Here is a 21614-nt window from a genome sequence, read left to right on the forward strand (position 1 = left end):
ACAAAGTACAGGAGATTAAAGTCTCCCAACATATCTCATACTCCGACGTGAAGAAGGGGTTGAGGGCCACACAGCCGCCCTCTCTCGTAAAGTCGTTTGCCTCGACATTGGAGCAGTCTATACAAAACACTAGTGTTGGCACCTAAATTTCGACAGGTGAGTGGAGCACCTCCACAAGCACCTGTAAATGTATCTGCAAACTGCACCGATGGTCACACAACCAAGCTTTCTCACCACTGAAATTATGGTGGCTGCAGAACATAATGTCAGAGAGGATATCAGATCCTCCGGGAGACAAGCAGAGAATCAAAAATATGTTTCTGTTAAAACAGCCTTGCCGCCATCCCCAAAATCCGGATCGTCAGCCACCGCCTTGTCTGGATATTATATTCCAGGCAGTTCCTTAGTTGGTTTAGTGTAAATTTAGTATACATCGCTCTACTTTTGATAACCTGTTCCTCCTGGAAGCGGTTATACAACGTGCTTTCCTGCGCCAGCATCACCACCTGGGTATATTTTTTATCGTTGAGAAGACCTACGATACACAGGCGCATTATCCTATGGCAGCTCCACGAATGGGGTCTTCCAGGATGTGTTTTATTCTTCATGTGGACCGACCTCACACCTGAAAAGACAAGCCCCACGAATGGGGTCTTCGAGTATGCCTATTATTTTTATGCGGGCCGACCTCACACCACTCTCTTTTAGATATCGAGTCGATGACATCTTGTCTGATCGCTTTGAGCAGGAGAAAGGTGACCCTCAAGGTACTGTCTTAAGTATGACTTTTTGCCATATCTATTAATAGACTCATGTCAACGAGTGTTTTTTGTTTGTTGCCGACCGCTCTGCCTTATGTTCCTCCTCGTGTCTTGCAACTAACTCTTCGACAGCTGAATGATTGCGTGGAGAAAAGGAGTTTTAAATTCTCAACTGAGATGCCTGCACCCGATCTTTTTAACTATTCCCCTTCTGTTTTAAACGTTTCTTACCTCAGTTATCTGAAAAGACGGTTCTGGAATTGACTCAATATGTTAAAATGTCTTAGTCATAGTTCATGGGGAGCAAACCGAACGTGTTTGCCACAGTTTTACAGAGCCTTCGAGCGCTCTTGGCTTATGACTGTGTGGTATATCTGCAAGCCCCTGTCATTTAAATATGTTGGACTTGATGCATCATGAAGTCTAGCCTCTGGGGCCTTTAGAACCAGCCTCGAATCGAGTCTCTGCACTGAGGCTGGTACACTGCCGCTTCCCGTCAGGCGATAACTTCTCGCAATGAGACAGGTTAAAAAATCAATATTTACGCTATATGCACCTGCATTCCCTGGTGCTGACTGAGCCCTACTGGAAAGGTTCTTTCATAACTGACAACGAGCGTCGAGGCCCTATGGGATTCGCGCGAAGTATTGCACTTAAAAGGTGTGTGTGTCTCGTTTTAAAGTTCAACATCAAGGTTGGATCAGACCTCCTCCTTGGCTCCTACAGAGATACATAATGACACTGAAGAGCCAAAGAAACTGGTACACCCGCCTAATATCGGGTAGGGTCCACGCGAGCGCGCGGAAGTGTCGCAACACGACGTGGCATGGACTCGACTAATGTCTGAAATAGAGCTGGAGGGAATTGAAACCATGAATCCTGCAGGACTGTCCTTATATCCGTAAGAGTACGATGGGGTGGAGAACTGTCTTGAACAGCACGTTGCAAGTCATCCCAGATATGCTCAATAATGTTCATGTCTGGGCAGTTTGGTCGCCAGCGGAAGTGTTTAAACTCAGAAGAGTGTACCTGAAGCCACCCTGTAGCAATTCTGGATGTGTGGGGTGTCGCATTGTCCTGCTGGAATTATCAAAGTCCGTCGGAATGCACAATTGATGTGAATGGATACAAGTAATCAGACAGGATGCTTACGTACGTGTCACCTGTCGGAGTCGTATCCAGACGTATCAGGGGTCCATATCACTCCAACTACACACGCCCCACACCATTACAGAGCATCCACCAGCTTCAACAGTCCCCTACCGATGTGCAGCGTCCATGGATTCATGAGGTTGTCTGCATACCCGTACACGTCCATCCGCCCGATACAATTTGAAACGTTACTCGTCCGACCAAGCAACTTGTTTCCAGTCACCAACAGTTCAATGTCGGTGTTGACGGGCACAGGCGAGGCATATAGCTTTGTGTCGTGCAGTCATCAATGATACATGAGTGGGTCTTAGTCTCCGAAAGCCCATATCGATGATGTTTCGTTGAATGGTTCGCACATTGACACTTTCCATGGTCCAGTACTGAAATCTGCAGCAATTTCTGGAAGGCTTGCACTTCTGTCGAGTTGAACGTGGTCTTCGAGGGTGTCTATTATTTTTATGCGTCGTTGGTCCCGTTCTTGTAGTATCCTTTTCCGGTCGCAGCGATGTCGCAGCTTTACCGCAGTTTTACCGGTACAATCGTGAAATGGTCATGCGGGAAAATCCCCACTTCATCGCTACCTCGGAGGTGCTATGCCCCATTGCTCGTTCACCGACTATAACACCACGTTCAAACTCACTTCAATCTTGATAACCTACCGTTGCAGCAGTAGTAACCGATCTTACAACTGCGCTAGACACTTGTCTTATACAGGGGCGTTGCCGACCGCAGCAGCGTATTCTGCCTGTTTACGAACGTTTGCACTCCAGATTTTCGTTTCATTCTCTGCTTTTCAACATCTGAGTTACGCATCACAGTTTCAAACAATTGTTCACTGATCATACTAAACAAGGGAATTCCATTGGTTGTTCAGTAGTGTTCCCTGACAGTGTGTTCAGGACTCACATGCGGGAAAATCGGGGACTTCATCGCTACCTCGGAGGTGCTATGCCCCATTGCTCGTTCACCGACTATAACACCACGTTCAAACTCACTTCAATCTTGATAACCTACCGTTGTAGCAGTAGTAACCGATCTTACAACTGCGCTAGACACTTGTCTTATACAGGGGCGTTGCCGACCGCAGCAGCGTATTCTGCCTGTTTACGAACGTTTGCACTCCAGATTTTCGTTTCATTCTCTGCTTTTCAACATCTGAGTTACGCATCACAGTTTCAAACAATTGTTCACTGATCATACTAAACAAGGGAATTCCATTGGTTGTTCAGTAGTGTTCCCTGACAGTGTGTTCAGGACTCACATTCGGGAAAATCGGGGACTTCATCGCTACCTCGGAGGTGCTATGCCCCATTGCTCGTTCACCGACTATAACACCACGTTCAAACTCACTTCAATCTTGATAACCTACCGTTGTAGCAGTAGTAACCGATCTTACAACTGCGCTAGACACTTGTCTTATACAGGGGCGTTGCCGACCGCAGCAGCGTATTCTGCCTGTTTACGAACGTTTGCACTCCAGATTTTCGTTTCATTCTCTGCTTTTCAACATCTGAGTTACGCATCACAGTTTCAAACAATTGTTCACTGATCATACTAAACAAGGGAATTCCATTGGTTGTTCAGTAGTGTTCCCTGACAGTGTGATCAGGACTCACCTTTCCCTTGGATATATTGCAGAACTCTATGCAATATTGAACGCATTGGAGCAGATGAGGTGTCTTCAGGCAAACAGTTTCTCATCTCTTCCAGTTACCATAGTACCCTACAATCGTTGCAGCACATATACCCAGCAAATAACACGATCTGGTTAATATATGAACAATTGTACGTCCCACAGCAGGTTCATTCTACTGGGTACTAGGAACCTGGGAATTTGGGATATAATAAAGCAGACAAAGCCGCCGAGGAGGACTGTAGGGGAACATAATGTTGCATGCTGTGACGTTCCCCTGCAGGCTCTCATTTCGCAGATGAGTCGGAGATCCATTCAACTGTGGGAGGCGAATTGGCCGGCAGTGACGGACAAAAAGCTGCAGTTGGTGAAGCCAACGGCCTGGTTGTGCCATTCCTCATGCCAGTCACCCTGACGGGAAGTAGTGGCTCTGATCTGCGTCCAAATTGGGCACTGTCCCATAACGCACGGCTTTTTACTACGGCGGGAGTACGTCACAGTTTGTGACGCCTGTGGTCCGCAAATCACCGTATGCCACATTTCATATGAGTGCAAATTATGTTGTAGTCAGTAGGCGGAAGCAAATTTTGATGGGGATCTGCCCTCTGTTGTAACTGATGACGAGACGAGTATGGCCAAGCTTTCAAAGTTTTGTGACGTATCTGAGCTCTGGCCTAAGGTTACAGGCTGGAGAATTTAGTGTGCTGTAGAGTGGCTAGATCGGTCCTTTTATTCCAGTGAGCAGCCAGGCGCAGCTATCAGCCGTACAAATGAAATGACAGTTTCAGAGACTTTACTGGTCTCATACAGATATGATTTTATGCATATAGGCTGAAGTGGCGAGTGAAAATTGTACCAAGGCCGGAAATCAAACCTGGGTCTCCTGTTTACTAGGCTGGTGCGTTGGCCTCTGACTACCTTTGTACAGCAATTCACATAACTGCACGGATTACACTGGTACACCTCCACCCTCGGTCCAAATCCTCACTGCCGCCTCAGTCTATTTTAAATTCCCCATTGCACATGAACAGAATTTCGGCGGCTCTACATGTCTGGTACATGCACCTGTCTAGTTAGTAGGAGACCTGGGTTCGATTCCCGGGCTTGGTACAAGTCAGTCTATATATATATAAAATAATACCTGCTGTGTTATTTTATTTCTTTCCATGGATTTTTCCGTTTTTTCAGATCCGACAACGTGATTCTTATTATTTTGTGTATGTGTGTTTTTTAAGGCGTTCTTCAAGGTTTTATTTGCAGTTGATGTTTCAAAAATTTTGTGACTTTTATCCACACTCGTCTCATAAAATTTTTAATACTGGGGCTAAATACTTTGCTGTGCCCACGCTACCGTATCATCATCGCTTTCACCTTCTACTAATGCATTCTAATTCTGTGTACATGAATATTAAGTTTCTGGTCGTCTAGGTATATAATCCCTGGTCATTTGATAATGATACATCTACTCCCCTGATGGACTGTTATTAAAAGCGTACATGAATGGCAGTATTCGCCAGTAGTTTGAGGTCATGTGGACACGAGCAAAAAATGTACATTGCGGTACCTCCATTATCAGTGACAAATTCACCGTATTATCCTAATATTTACATGGGTGTCAGCCTTGTAGACTTACTCAGCATGTCAACAGATGGAGCTGAATTACGTAGTGATCAAAACTAAGTGAGTGTGCAGCATGTTACAATTTGTAAACACATATACAACACTGCACAGACACGGACGGTAATAGGGTGAACAGACAATAAGCAGTGGAGGAAGCCAGTCGTGGAGTAACTCTTCCGCAGGAGAGTCATTTTAAGTGACATATACCAAGGGAACTTGGTATAAGTCAATATGCATTATTTAAGTTGTGGAAACGATACAGCGAAAGGCATACTGTTACTGGACAGCAAGGTTCGGATCGTAGAAGGAAAACAACAGCTGTTAAGGATCGTTGTCTTCGAATTCTTGTATCGAGGAACTCCATAAAAACAGTACTATCGAGGAACATGATAAGAACAGGACTGAACAACGAGAAGACTTTCGCTATGCTTCTGGACAACTGTTAAGTGCTCGAACAATTCGTAATAGACTAGACGAGAATCTGTTGATGTACAGATGACAGAATAAAGAGCCTCTTTTAACCAGATTATGTAAACAAAGGAGACTGCGGTTTGCCGAAGATCACAGATACTAGAAGTCAAGACACTGGACGGAAGCGCTGCCCTGCGTAATGTGAAAGCTAAAGTGTCCCCGTCAGTTCGTTTCGCAGGAGGCACTATAATGCTGGGGGGAGGAATTAGAATGGAAACTAGAACAGAACTGGTTGTGATCTAACAGTGGAGAGGTACATCAAAGAAATGCTTGATCATCATATACGACTTGTTGCCAAAGATCTTGGCGAAGAATTTCTTCTGGTACACGATAACGCTCGTGCCCATGATGCTGCCCCAGCGCAAAATTTTCACACACTATCAGTGTTGTACGGTGGCCGGCATGTAGTCTCGACCTAAACCCCACAGAACATGTATGGAATTATCGGAAAAGAAGAGTCAGAACTTGTGAAAGTCCTCCAGAAACGCGACAGCAGTTGCAGGTTGCCTTACTAGAGGAGTGGCACGAAATACCACATGATTTCATTCTGAAGATGATGGAGGTACATTGAGACCCTGTGCTGCCGTTACTGAAGCGAGAAGGGGGCAACACAGACTACTGATGTGCATCAAGTGCGCGGAACGTTTTTTGATGTGCAGCATGATCTACTTCATTTTGTGCTTCTTTAAAGGTTTTTGTACATCACAGGAAGGAAAGCAGATGCCTTCTATAGGTGGATCACTTTCCAGGTTAGAAGATGTGGACAGTTTTATAAAGTAGGTTTGTTTTCGTAAAAAGCTAATGTTTCGAAAACTACACGCATTTAAAATCATACATTATTTTTGGAGAAGTGAATATCCATTTGTGTAAACCTACAGTTGTAGACGAACATTTTGCTAAGTGTTCCAGAATAACTCTTATGAAATGGAATTTACTTCTTCCAAGAAAAGCCTTGGAAAAACTGAATGTGTCTGCAACAGAACTATATTCAAAATTCGTGTTTTAAATCTAGAAACTATTTCATTAGTCAGTTGAAAAATTTTCCAGTGTCCTCTAATATAGCGGAGTAGTCCATATAAGAAATTGAAGGTGATTCTAAAAGTTGCCCAGGCCCGCACAGAAGTCCATAATGAAGCTTTCACACTGCAGTACACTGTATGCTGAAATACATCTTAAATGTGTGTTCTAGTTTCGATATCAGAATAAGTTTCACTGTAGAGCAAGATATTCATTCCAAATACTCTCCCGATTGCAGAATAGTCCTAATGGCCTTATTTGGATAGTTGTCTCTATGTTGAAAACACGGTAAGTTTCGGCACGTATGAAGAAGCATTAGAGCAATCGATCAAGTTCAACTGAAGAACACGGCATTCAGTATAAGACAACTTTCGGATTAGGCTAGTATCAACTCATTCGAGAATACAGCGCACGGAAGAGAAGATATTTTTTCAGTCGAATAATTGGTTTCAAAAGAATCAAACACTCAGTTTTCAAGAAGAGATCCTACTGCGAAATTGAATATATTCCACAGTACATTTTCATCAATATTTGAAAGTAGGTTTCTCAAAACCGTGTCCAAAAATTTTATTAAAAAGAACAAGGAAGTCTTGGGTAATTGAAGAGATTAAAATACATGTAAGAAGAGAAACCGATCTTATGTAAAGGCCAGAATAAGTCAAGATCCGAAATTATTTGCAGTGTGCAAAAAATACTGTAATATTTTAAAGAATGTCATTAAAATGTTCGGAAAATGCTCATCATGACAGAAATGAGTAATACTGATAGCAAGATAAAAACAATAGGGACTAAATAACATTGCAATGATTGATAATTTAAAGGTGCGATTACCTTCTACATGCAGTAACAGACGATTAAGTGGTTTCGTTGAACAAGCAATAGAATATGTTAGAAACGTCATTCCACCAAACATTAAGCAACTGTAAGTAACACTAACATCCTGTACTGAAAATAACAGAATTAAAAATTCTAAAATAAATAAATTAAAGCCTCATATGGTGCTGATCGAAACTCAAACAGAAAATTTGTTATAACGTATCAACTAATGTACTTAGTGATTTATGTAATGCAAAGCATCACTGGTACAGGGAATTGTTCCAGTCAGATTAAAGCAAGCTATTGATAAATCTGTTTACAAGAAACGAGACAAGAAAAACTTAGATAATTATCGACCAGTTTCGTTACTGTCGTATTTTCCCAAGATATTCTAAAATGTAATATATGAAGAGTAGTCTCGCATTTGTAGAAACAATTTAATTGGCATATCAAAGTTTGGATTCCAGAAGCATAGCTCGTCTAATAACACTAATGATGCATTCGCTAACCAAATATTACAAGCCTTAAATAACAAAACATCACCAGTTGGTACTTTTTGTATTTTTCAAGGCATTTGCTTGGGTGGATTATATTATTCTCTTAGAGCAACTTAAGTTTTAAGAAATTTATGGCTTTACATACAAGTCATCTGAATCGAACTTCTCAAATAAAATGTAAAAAGTTGTGTTGAATAATTCAAACAATATGTGATGTAGAGAAAATTATAGTGACTGAGGAGGAATCACGAATCGAATCTTACAATGTTTAATTCTGGTTTTAATCCCATTCCTTATACACACTATGTGATCAAAAGTATCCGGACACCTGGCTGAAAATGATTTACAATTTCGTGGCGCAATACATCGGCAGTGCTGGAATTCAATATGGTGTTGGCCCACCCTTAGCCTTGATGACTGCTTCCACTCTCGCAAGCATACGTTGAACCAAGTGCAGGAAGGTTTCTTGGGGAATGGCAGCCCATTCTTCACGGAGTGCTTCACTTAGGAGAGGTAGCGATGCCAGTCAGTGAGGACTGGCATGAAGTTGGTGTTCCAAAACATTCTAGAGGTGTTCTGTAGGACTCAGGTCAGCACTCTGTGCAGGGATGTTATTGTCCTTTAACCACTCCGCCATATGCCTTGCATTATGAACAAGTGCTCGAGCATCTTGAAGGATGCAATCGCTATCTCCGGATTTCTCTTCAACAGTGGGAAGCAAGATGGTGATTAAAACATCAATGTAGGCCTATGCTGTGAGAGTGCCACGCAAAACAACAAAGGGTGCAAGCTCCCTCCATGAAAAACACAACCACACCATAACACCACCGCCTCCGAATTTTACTGTTGGCGCTACACACGCTGGCAGATGACGTTCATCGGGCAATCGCCGTACCCACACCCTGCCATCGGATCACCACATTGTGTGCCGTGATTCGTCACTCCACACAACGTATTTCCACTGTTCATCCGTGCAATATTTACGCTCCTTACACTAAGTGAGGCATCGTTTGGCATTTACCAGCGTGATGTGTGGCTTATGAGCAGTCGCTCGACCATGAAATCCAAGTTTTCTCACCTCTCACCTTACTGCCATAGTACTTGCAGTGGATCCTGATGCAGTTTGGAATTCCTGTGTGATGGCCTGGGTAGATGTCTGCCTATTACACATTGCGACCCTCTTCAACCGGTGGCGGTCTCTGTCAGTCAACAGGCGAGGTCGGCCTGTACGCTTTTGTGCTGTACGTGTCCCTTCACGTTTCCACTTTACTATCAGACTGGAAACAGTGGACCTAGGGATCTTTAGGAGTGTGGAAATCTCGCGTACAGACGTATGATACAAGTGACACCCAATCACCTGACCACGTTCAAAGTCCGTGAGTTCCGCGGAGAGCCCCATTCTGCTCTCTCACGATGTCTAATGACCACTGAGGTCGCTGATATGGAGCACCTGGCAGTAGGTGGCAGCACAATGCACCTAATATGAAAAACGTATGTTTTTGGGGGTGTCCGATACTTTTGATCACATAGTGTATGTGAATAAACCTCTATTTAACATTGATCAAACGGAATTGGTACTTTTTTGCATATGATGCTAGCTTTTTAATGTCCAAATGCTCAAATGTGTGTGAAATCTTATGGGACTTAACTGCTAAGGTCATCGGTCCCTAAGCTTACACACTACTTAACCTAAATTATCCTGAGAACAAACATACACACCCATACCCGAGGGAGGACTCGAACCTCCGCCGGGACCAGCCACACAATCTACGTCTGCAGCGCCTCAGACCGAGCTTTTTAATAGATTCCATTGTAGATAAAGCGATAGGAGAGGTTGTTAATGAGTATTTCTAAGAATTATGAAGTGGTTCTCTGTAAATGAACTCTCTCTGAATTTTGAGAAAACACACTATGTTCAGTTCTGTGCAACAAATAGTCATATCGGTAATTGATATAGCACATGAACAGAAGTCAGCAGACTGAGTGGAATGCTCCAGATTTTCTGGTGTAGCTACGTATCGATGAAATACTGAACTGGAAGAAGCATATTACTGAGCAGGTCAAACAACTGAATTCAGATACTTTTGTTCTTTGTACAATTTCTTGTCTTGGAAACAATGGAATCAATATCCCGCCATGTTTTGCTTATTTCCACTCAATAATGTCTTATGGAATAATTTTGTGGGCTGATTCATCATTCATAATGACAGTATTGATGGTACAAAAGCGATCAGTAAGAATAATACATGGTGTTCATTCATTTTCGTCATGTAGGTGCCTCTTCAAAGGGTTGGGCATTTTAAATGTACCATCACGAAATATATATTCTCGGATGTAATTCGTCATAAATAATTCATCACAACTTGAGAAGAATAGTGATGTCATTACCTACAACACCAGAGGAAAATATGACCTTTATTATACATTACTAAAGCTGTCTAATAAAGCTGTCATTGCCTCGGAAAGGAGTTCAACATGCAGTAACAAAAATTTGTGGCCATTTGTCCAGTATCATAAAATGTTTTAAAGACAGCAAAACAAGTTTTAAATCTAACCTAAAATCATTTTTCCTGGCATAACTATATCTATTCCGTGAATGAATTTTTAATTAAAAATTGTCATAAGATTGGGCAGGTATTCATCAAGGAATGTGGTTGACAGTTTTTGGCTCCCTTGTCCAAGGAATTATGGGGAGAGGGATTACGTCACGCAAAGTCCGACCAACACACGAATCACGCGTCGTAGTATTTAAGAAAATAAAGGGCTGTGTATTGCAGAAAGAAAAATCTGATTGAGTGTATGGTTTTCAGCTTCACAAGAACCCAACAAGCCGATGTAACTTAATTATTTTTTCATATCACAAACACACTACAAGCTAACACGCTTGTATACTAAAACGATTCAGAGTAAAACTCATGTGAAAGATCTCCATTTCCTTATTCTGTTCACTGTCTATAGTCGTCACAAGTACAATGATACTACAAAGCAAGAGCCAGTAGGTGCTAGTCTCTGAATAGGCCTCGAGTCTAGTCCGTATTGGCGACTTAATAGTTTATACTTGGATATGTACTAATGTCAGGATAGCCCTTGCGGATCCATTACTAAGTATTACTTTAGTTCAAAGAAGTACACATGTCAACGTTCATAGTTAAACTTTTCACAGAGAAGTAGGAAAAAATATTAATTGATGACATATCAGGCAAGGAGATGAACTCTCGTCTCTGCTTTGCAAGTTTGTTATCGGGAAAGTGAAATTCGAGTAGAGAAAAAGAATAAATGACAAACATGTTGAAACGGGAGTCAGGCTTCGCTGTAGGATGATGACTTTGACAGTTACTGCCAGATCTTTGCAGACGATCTTGCAGTTGTGTCTATTTCACTTGACACAGCTATGGAACAAATGAGTGAACTAAAGACACAATCAGCAAAGGCAAGACTCCAGATCTCCTTCGACAGAAGTGAGATTACTGCAAATATCACGTCACCGTGCAGGGTACTACAAGTAGAAGAAGGGGAAATCAGATGGGCAGAGAGGTTTAAATACAGTATTTAGGAGAGCGGCTAAAGACAAACATCTCTGATGGGAAGGCCTTTGCATCACTGATCAGATGAATGGAAACAGCATAGCACCTAACCAAAAGTGTCTAGAAGATGAATCAGTACCTGTGAATGCCAAGGTATGATATTACAACAAGTAACACGATAAAAGTCCTGTATGTCGCAGACTGCCTTGTTGTGAACAGAGAATATCTGATCGAGAAATTTAAAATAAGAGAAGGTAGATCTACAGAAAAGTCGAAGAAAATGAACGCATGACACAACACAACAATGAACGGTATAAACATGTAGGAAAACATCAGACACCATATGTTGAGAAGGACTGCTTCCTATGGCCACATTGTCAACCTGAGTACTACAGGGTTGAGTAACCGGATATTCTGTTACTTTCTCAAGAGGAAAACCAAGGAGCCGAGGCTCACTGCTATGGGAAAAGACGTACAAGGACATCACTGGAGGATATCCATAAACGCATTTCACTTAAGAAGAAACTCCAAGAGAGCCTTCGTTTCCAAGAAAGCCAAAACTACAAACTGCCAAAACGTGCCAAGTGAGGAAGGAACGGTATAGGAAACGAATGCTGGAATGATGGGCAAAAGTTTAGGCTCAGGTGCAAAGAAAAGGAAAAGTTTAGTTGAAATAATGTGGTCCAGGAATGGCCAATATGAAACTAAGAAGAAATGTAAGGTCAGAGACAGTTGGCGCAGCGTAATTTGGATGTTATTATATTTTGTTTACAAGGAAATGTAACGAAAACAGCAATGTATGAACATTCATTTAGGCTATTTTAGAAAAAGTCTCTGTGATGAGTGCCATAACATATGTGACAAAAAAATTTCTTTTCTTCGGAGCTACCGAATTCTGTTAAAAAATAAAGCATGTCCTAGTTGTTTCTATCTCGAAAGATGAAAATGTTTCGACTAATAATCGTTTGCTCACTATCAACTGCAAAAAGTGTTGCTTCTGTATTTTCATTACTGTGTGTGTGCGCGTGCCCTCACCTGTAGTGTACGAGCATGGCGAGCAGCGTGGCAACAGCGCAGTGGGAAGCGACCAGCAACACTGCTAGCGTCACCCGAGACAACCGTGAGGGCTGGACGGGGTGTGAGGGCCTTGTTGACGCCGACACAGACGACGACGCCGATGCCGATGCCAGTCCCAGGAAGCCATAGGAGCACAGCGCAGCTCCCGACGCCACCTGCAACAAAAGGCGCACTCAGCCACGAGATACTGGTATGACACGCGAACTTTTAGCAATATTCGGACCAAAGATCTAGTTCATTGTAGATGCTTTAATGCCATAATGGCGAGTGTGGACCATAGAGTTGTAATTTTTAGTACAGGTGCATTACGTAGCCAAGAGGCTTATGGAAACCCACTGATAGATAGAGGGTGTTACTGCTATAAGTGCAGATATTTGTATGTGTAGACATTTAATTGTGTGGTTGTTTTTCCTCTGCATCGAACCGTCTTCCCACAAACACATCACAAACCTCATGACCTGATGTTTTCTGCATAGTCGTAAATTCACTACACGTCCCTCTTCAATACCTGACCTGGTGTCAAGGGGAAAGTAAACATTAATGGTCTGCTCTTTCCACACGCATTTGGAGGTGCTAACCATCCTAAAAACATAGGACTTGTAATAGCTACAATTATTGGTGTCCAAATGATGTAAATACTGAAGTAACGTTGTTCAGTACAGCGTCTTCAGTCAGCAATACAAATATTTGAACTTATACCAGCTACATCCTGTATGTGAAAGCCTGTGCTTACTTCCATTGTACACTATTGGACCCATGTAGCTGTGGCACATGATCGTGGAACATGCCAGTACACATCTAATTCTTCTTTGGGGAAATACATAGTAAGTACAGAAGTTTGAGCTATAATAATTTAAATAAAAGTGAGTTCTTAATGTACCTCTTTTAAATCTAACAAAATATATAATAATTTCTCCTAGGCCTATACGGATTTCTGGCCCAATAAATAGTCCTGAAAATTTGAGACTGAATTTTTAATAGCGTCGAAAATACTTTTAAGATTTAAATAAAAAATATGTAGTGTATGCAACAGATAAAAGTAAGGAGGCGAATTTTTCATCCATCAATTATGTTTTCGTTTTAAAACTTTGCAAGTACTTTAATAACCATTACAAATCCACAGTCATTGTTTTTCAGGTTATCTGCGTTGGGTTAGGCATCTCTGTGGCACTAGAAGAAACTATTTTATACTTTTTAGGTTGATTTTAAATCTTGATGTATTCAAAATTCATTTTCTTTAAATAATTATTTTCTGCTTTTTAGCCTTGTGTGTGTGTGAAATTCTTCAATTGAGTTCAAACATTTTGAAGAGATTACTAGAGAGAATATTAGGTTTATTTCAGTTTCTACTCATTTGATTCAACCAAAATATTGCTTCACCCTACGATTATCTCGCAAAACGACCGGGAAGCAAGCTCATGTCATCGTTCCTCGGTAGTTCAGTACTTCATTTCCACACTGATTGTTCCGACCGGTAGTAAATGTATGAACTATTCCAACACCAGTTTTCAATGAGTTTACAGTTAAAATATAACGGTTGCTCAATAAATGTAAGAGTCTGCGGCAAGGTCCTAATGTAGCCATTATAAATTAAACCATAACAAACATAATTAATTATGATACGACGATCGTAATTCTCTGAAGCTTAAATTTACTCTTTCTCTCTCTATACATAAATTCAGATCGCTCCCTCACGTCTGTCTGTATGGGCAGGCTAATCTCAGGAACGACTATAGGAATTTTGATAGGGATTTTGAACCCGTTTTCATTAATAAATTCACTGATTCACGAGGAATGTTTTTGTATATAATTTACAAATATTTCATACAAATTGTCCCAATTATGATTAATTAAATTCTAGTTGTAAAAACGATGCCACTGCCACCTAGCGAACAGTCACCATAACTTGTGAGAGCAGCAGTGCTTTGAGGCAGCAGCAGGGTCGTCAAATCTGCATGCGGTGTGATGGTCTAGTAGTAGAGCGTTTGACTGCGTCACTTTCCTTTTACGCTGCATTTTAGCGTAGATTAACTTGTCATTAAATTGGAGGTTCGTGAGAAACGAAACGTGACTCGGATTCCACGTTACACTGTAGCTCCCATTTCCTCGGTTGGATAACTGGCTAACGACATGAAAGTGGCCTAATTGACATCCAGTTGATTGCAGTCGTTTCAGAACAAGTGCGTAGCGAAAAAATATTCGAGTCCAAGGCTTTGGTTTTCAATTATTTGTGCACAGAGCAGAATGCAACATGGGCTGCAACTTTACTTTCTATCAAGAAAGTTTTGCAGCAGCGCAGCAATGTATCCAACTTTAAGGTTGCTACTTTCATTGAGTCAAACGTGGATGTGAACACGATTCTCTGTACGGTGAGGCGAAAGAAATTTTCTCTGGACACTTTCAAATTATACAGAAGACTGCTAAACAAATCTCGACTATCGAGAAAGAGATTTGGGTCTATTAAAGATCGTAAAGACATGGGCACGATCTCCTTGAATGGGATTCATAAATTTCTTGCGGGTGAATGCACAGATTTCGTAATACTTCTGTAAATGTTGAGGGATCCATTTATAAATATGACGACACTTCTGGACTTATAATTTATGTTTCCCTCAGAGTACCAGTCGCAGTTTGTACTCTTAATTCACTGTACATTCTTTGAACAACAGGCAGAGTTACTCAACTTCGAAGTATCGTAATGAAAACGATCGGTAATGAAAAGATAACCACATCATCATCAGACTCTGATGCAAGACTTACAATTTGAAGAAATTAAATACGTTTAACCAATAGTTTCCCTGCAACTGTTTGAGGAAATTTGCATAAAAGAAAACGGATGGAAAATACTGATGTTTTTCTATTTGTGCTTCAAGTAAAACGTTTTGCGGTAAAGTACTTAAGCGACTTCGCTTCGTTTACAAACAATACGTTCTTTCAGCAGCGCAACAGATGGCTCAACTTTCAGCTACCTGCTTTCCTTGAATCAAACCACGACTCTTTTTGTGATACGGCGAGAAAGACTGCGATAAAGAATGCGCTACAAAGAATGGCGGCAATCAGTCTCAACAACGCATCACAGTGCGCACTAAACTTCACAAGAGGGGTGATATAACACGAGCTAAACTTGTAGATTATGCGTGCTTTTTCCCTTTTTTTACTTTTATTTGTGCCACTTCAGTCAGCCTCCGATGCATATTGAATCACCCACATACACATACACCAATGATTCGTGTACAGTATCTACATTGGTTCGAAACTTATTACTTACATGGCGATGTGCTCCCAGCATTACCAAGAGATGTGACTCCAAACGCCAATTCAGTATGGAGCACATAGCATTTACGCTTCCAGACAACTTACCTGATGTACGCTGCTTACATCGCGCAAGCTAAACTGACAAGCCAAAACATTGGCTGCTTAACAGCTCGTTGGTCCAAGTTTGGAACCCAATACGGCACCGATTCTGTGTACCATCGATTCTAGAATTTGTTGGTAGGTTTGTGGAGGTATGTGGCATCATATGTCTACACACAAATCATGTAATACCGCTAATTTGTGAGGATAGCGCTCTATAGCTACCCAGAACGGTTCAATTGGATTCACATCAAGCGAATTTGGTGGCCAAGACATCAACGTGATTTCACTGTCATGATCTTCAAACCGCTGTAACACAATTCTGCCTTAGAGACAAGTACAAACATACTGCTGAAAGATGAAATCGCCGTCAGGGAAGACATCGAGCATGATGGGATGCAGGTGGTTCGCAGATGATATATCTTAGATTACTACCACAGGTCCCATGCAAGCGCAGGAGAATGTTTTCCACCGCTCTCACCAGCCTGCACCAGTGACGTGGTGCATGTTTGGAGCCGCCGTTCGACTCGATGACGGCGTTTATGGAGATGACTATTGACCTGGTGTAGCAAAAAATAATATTCATACGAAGAGCCGGTACGTTTCCAGTGATCCACAGTCGAATTCCGATGGCCCCTTGCAGCATCGTTGAATCAACATGTGAACACGTAGGGGTGGTCTGTTGCCGAGCTCTATGTTCAACAATCTGCGATGAATGGTGTGCTCCGAAACACTTTTGAATTCAGCAGCATTGTGCTCTTTCGCCAGAAATGTCACAGATCATCATCTGTTCTACTTTACAGAGCAGACAATCCTCCGAACCCCACGTTCTGTCAAGAGTCGTGAACGTCCAACCACTTGGTGCCTAGTGGTAATTTCACTGTTCTTCTATCACTTTCCGTAGATGCTCACCACAGTAGCATTTGAATATTCATACAGCTTCGTCGTTTTCGAGATACTCGTTCATAGGCTCTGGGTGATAATAACCTGCCCTTTGTATGAGTCGCTTATCTAAATGGATTTCCCCATTTTCAGTCCATATTTTTTCTAGGGTGATCCCCCATCCATTTCTGCTCCGCTTACATACTTTCCTTACCGCTTCAAGTGCCAGCAACGCCACAGGTGGCATACAAAGTCGTGGTGAGCAGTGGTTGTAATGTTTTGGCTGTCCATTGTATATGAAAGTGAGGCTACTACTTATTTAACGCTGTTCTTTTAATTTTATTCGTGGCCCTCGGACAAATCGTCTGGCCGTAGATACTAAATGCTATCTGTGCGGTGCTGGGGTAGTCACTAGTTATTATTAAAGTGTGATCCGCGTCTATATCTGCTCCTGGGTGTGCCCTAAAATCAAATACTTGGATTTGGAAGTTATGTCTCACAATAAGGTAATCTCTCCGTGTCTCCAGGCCTTTTCCTAGTATACCTCCTCCTCTTGCCAATTTGAACAGTTTACTCACTGTTATTAGCCGAATTTTATCGCAGAATTCAGTTAGTCTCTCTTGTCTCTTATTCCCACTCGCGAGTCCATACTCTCCCGTAACTCTGTCTTCCTTCTCTTTTCCTACCACTGTTTTCCAACTCCCCATCACTAATCAGATTATCGTCTGCCTACACACCCTGAATTACCCGTTCAGTACCTTTATATACTTTCTCTATGTCTTCATCTTCTGCTTGCGACGGTCACATATGTACCTGAACTATTGTTGTCAGCGTTGGTTTGCTGTTGAATCTGATGAGATCAAACCTGTCACTGAAATGTTCACAGTAACTCTCTGCCCTACCCATCTACTCATAACTAAACCTGTTCCCATTACGCAATTTTCTGCTGATGCTGATATGACGCTAAACTCACCTGATCAGAATTCCTTATTTTCTTTCCATTTCATTTTGGTAACCCCGCCACACTCAAACTTCTGACATTCCACACTCGGATTTGTTGAATGCTTCCCATCCATCAGTTATTCACTTCTTTTCTCATGATCACCTCCCACTTAAAAGGCACCTCTTGGAGAGTTGCATGGGGAGATAGGCAGAACTCTCTAGCCAATGGGGAGTTAATCATGACACTTTTCCAATTACAAGCCATTTGACATAATTGAGGATGGACAAGATACGTTTTCAGTGAATTGGTTTTCCATTGCTTTTTGCATCCTTATGCCGTTGATAATTATTGTGTTTTCCACCTAAAGTGAAAGAAGTTGTCCTGAGACTGTTGTCCACTTCTCCATCCTCTTTAGCAATGCCATTGGCTGAGAACATACTGTTGGTTGTTTAGGCTTGAGGGACAAAGGGACCAAACTACAGGGTCATCAGTCCCTGGTCCATACTGTCTCATGACTTTGCTGCATCCCAGACATTTTCTTTGGGATTAGGACTGGATACGTTAGCACGCTTGTCCAGTTACTTTAAGTTGACTGAGAGTTCATCAAACTTTGAATGTGTGAGCGCAACCCTGTGAGCAAGGCTGTCCACAACTACTTATCATGAAGACGTAGAAAACAAGCTAGCACTTGGTCTCGAAGAATGTTGAAATAAATCTCTTGATTCATGTTCACAGCAAGCTGAATCAGTAGGGCAAAGGCATGGTATGATTAACCAAACTAAAACAACACAGGGCTGAAGTTCACTCTCCACACTCTGTGGGTTAAAAGCCTCATAGGGCCATTAGGGTACTCGACACCTTACATCATTTGAATAATGGCAAAATCGCGACTTATCTGTCCATAATATACGCCTTCAGTTAGCTACGGTTCACTTTATGTGTTTTATGGCCCACTGAAGATGGGCAGATGTGCTGCTGTGAACAGTGGCCTTTTGCGAGGTACCCCACTCAAACTACCCATTGCATGCTGTCCGCTCAGCAATGTTCGCTGAGAAGAACCTGTGTCCTCTGACACCAGCGATCCCTTTCGGGTTTGAAACCGACTGTCAACTGACTAACGACGAGTCGCTGTAAGAAGTTCCCTGACAGTTGCATATCGGCTGGGCACAGCAGCTTCATGCCCGTACAACAACCAGTCTCCATGGCAATGCGCCAGTGTTGCCACAGCTTAGTAGACGCCTAATGTTTTCGCCTGCAGCCGTTAGCACTTCGGAGTCGAAAGCTGGCAACAGCACTGGGAGATGTCAGGGATCTTCTTTAGCCATCTCGGCTATAGGTGGGACTCTCGTCTCCAGTCACAGTCGGTTAGGATCTTTGTGCGACTACTGTCCTTAGGATGTGTTACACCGTTCCTCGTAAACAGGCTGGACAATCCACATTGATGCACCAACCAATCGGGAAACTCCATTCTTGCAAATACGATAGCTCTTTTAGGGCATGGTGTCGAGCCGTCTCATTTTAGTGGGCTGATTTCAAACAACTGGCTGGTAGACCCCTTCACCGTCATAACACTACACATGAGGGTCACATGAGCGCCTGGTACCGGTTCTACAACAGTCAGAGGGCTGCAAAGCGACCAGTGTGCTCCTTTGAGGAAGGGGCTAATATGAGGGAACTTCTAAAAGTAAGTTAGCATGTCGTCCTACAAGAAAGTTATTGCGCCATTCTCGAGTATCGCAATGCCGGGAGACGGTACATGTTCAGGGTTCGCTGCAGACACAGTTCTGCAGTGCTACGGATAACAGGTGTATCACAGGGCGGGCATGTCAACTAGGAAAGACCTTCAGAGTTGAAGTTAGCGGAATGGCAAGATTCTTGTGGGCAAAAATGTCTAAATTTAACATAGGTTCACTGGGAATTTCATGGATATTTGGACCGGGCGCAATGTCTAGTTCAGCTGTATTGAAATGCTACCAAGAAATAAAAAAAAAGTCTGATAGATATCTCTGATATTGGTCGGAAAGGAAGGCTGACGACATCGACTTCAAAGACCAGGCAATCGAGAGACTGATTTGTAGCAATCTAAGATTTTCCGACGATGAGGACGTTCACAAAGTGGCTCAGTAACCAAGGACTGGATTCTTATCGTCAGGAACTGGATAACAGGTAGAATGTTCCAAGCAATGTTTACAGAAACTTAGTAACTATAATGAAAAGCAGTGTCGTGTATCTGTGCCACTTTGAAGCATAGTGCAACATTCAATAAAAATTAGTGTACCTGCCATAATAGTGGCCGCGCGGGTAGAGGCGCCATGCCTCTGACAGCGCGGCCCTTCCCGCCGGAGGTTCGAGTTCTCCCTCTGGCATGGGTGTGTTTGTTGTTCTTAGTATAAGTTAGTTAAAGTTAGTTTAAATAGTGTGTAAGTCTAGGGACCGATGACCTCGACAGTTTGGTCCTTTAGAAATTCAAACACATTTGAACATAATAGTGTGTAACTGACTTTTCGGATTCCCCTCGTGAAGGGGCGGTCTAATGAAAACCAAACTGATGGAAGGAAAGTAAGCAAACTGTTTATTATTTCAAAAGTAATAGCCATAATGGTTAACACATTTATCTCTCAGAGAGACAGGATAGTCAATGCCGTTATGGAAAAACGTTCGCTGTGTCAGAGTCGCGACTAGGCGGCCTCTGTACAGCGTCACGTAGGGAAGGGGCTCCCAGTGCAAGTGGGCTGTGTGGCTGCCGCCGGCCATCGTATGTTGTCATAGCAGAGTCCAGAGTCCAGAGCTTCTGGAGCCATGGCTCAGCAGGCGTGCTCCATTGGGTCTGCTGGATGACGCACGACCTCTGTAGGCGTCTGACGGAAACTTGCAATTCCGTTGTCAGTTCAGAGACGCCGGTAGGGTGGTATCGATACGTTATTCCAACCTTATGGAAATAAGATTCTACCCAGCGTGTACCGCCCTGTCCGAAGCAAATCGTCGACCATGAGTGTCAGTTTTCAGGGTTCCAAAAATATGAACATCGCATGTGGAGAGATTTGGACTGTAAGGAGGAGGTGTAAGGGCTTTTCAGTGATACTTGCACAGCATAGTCGAAACAACCTTGAGTGGGCATTATCCTGCAGTAGAATAATGACATCCCTCAACGTTTCTGGAATGCCTCAATTTTTACAAAGTGTCGACATCCCTCTGTGCGTTAATTCTGGCGCTGTGTTCCAAAAAGTCAACGACCAGTGGGCTCTTGCAATCAAAGAAAAAGGTCTTCATGACTTTCCCAGAGCTGGCGTGACTGTTGTTTCACTATGCTGCACAAGTTTGGCTGGGAAGGCCTTACACATCCTCCAATTTCTGTCCATGCATTTTCCATATTTTTGGAACGCTGAAGAAGGACATTTGTAGCCGTAGATTTGCTTCAGATGAAGAGTTGCATTCATGGTACAATCGTGGTTCGGTAGGCAACCACAAACACTGAGCTCACTGACTGTCTTGTCTCACAGTGGGGTGAATGTGTTAACAGTTATGGCAACTACTTTTGGAATAATAAACGGTTTACTTACTTTTTCAGACCCTGGTAGGATCACTTTGTGGTTCGTCAGTCTATCTGTCCGTGTGTTAAAATCCCTTTTTCTGAGGAACAAGCAGACGCCTCAAGTTGAAATTTATGTTACATACAAAGGTCTACAGTCTCTTGCTGTGTAAAAATTTTAGCTTCTGAGTCAATGGAACAACAGATACGGTCATTTATGTCACATATTTTGATACTGGCGGTCGTTCATCAAAACCTATAGGAAACTTCCTGTTGGTCTAGAATCACGAAATTTGGCAATAAGTAATGCTTCACAGTAAAAGTAAAGGAAAGAATCC

At 42.4% G+C, this 21614-nt stretch overlaps 1 protein-coding gene across 1 annotated transcript in view; it reads right to left on the reverse strand.

Annotated features, from left to right (window-relative positions):
* LOC124788883 overlaps positions 1-21614 on the reverse strand; it is a 437882-nt gene that overhangs the window by 194109 nt on the left and 222159 nt on the right. Inside the window, exon 3 of the mRNA XM_047256165.1 lies at positions 12527-12723. Within this exon, the coding sequence (XP_047112121.1) occupies positions 12527-12723 (197 nt within the window). The remainder of the gene's footprint in view (positions 1-12526; positions 12724-21614) is intronic.

The sequence above is a fragment of the Schistocerca piceifrons genome, chromosome 3, assembly GCF_021461385.2.
Source record: "Schistocerca piceifrons isolate TAMUIC-IGC-003096 chromosome 3, iqSchPice1.1, whole genome shotgun sequence".
Lineage (NCBI taxonomy): Eukaryota > Metazoa > Arthropoda > Insecta > Orthoptera > Acrididae > Schistocerca > Schistocerca piceifrons.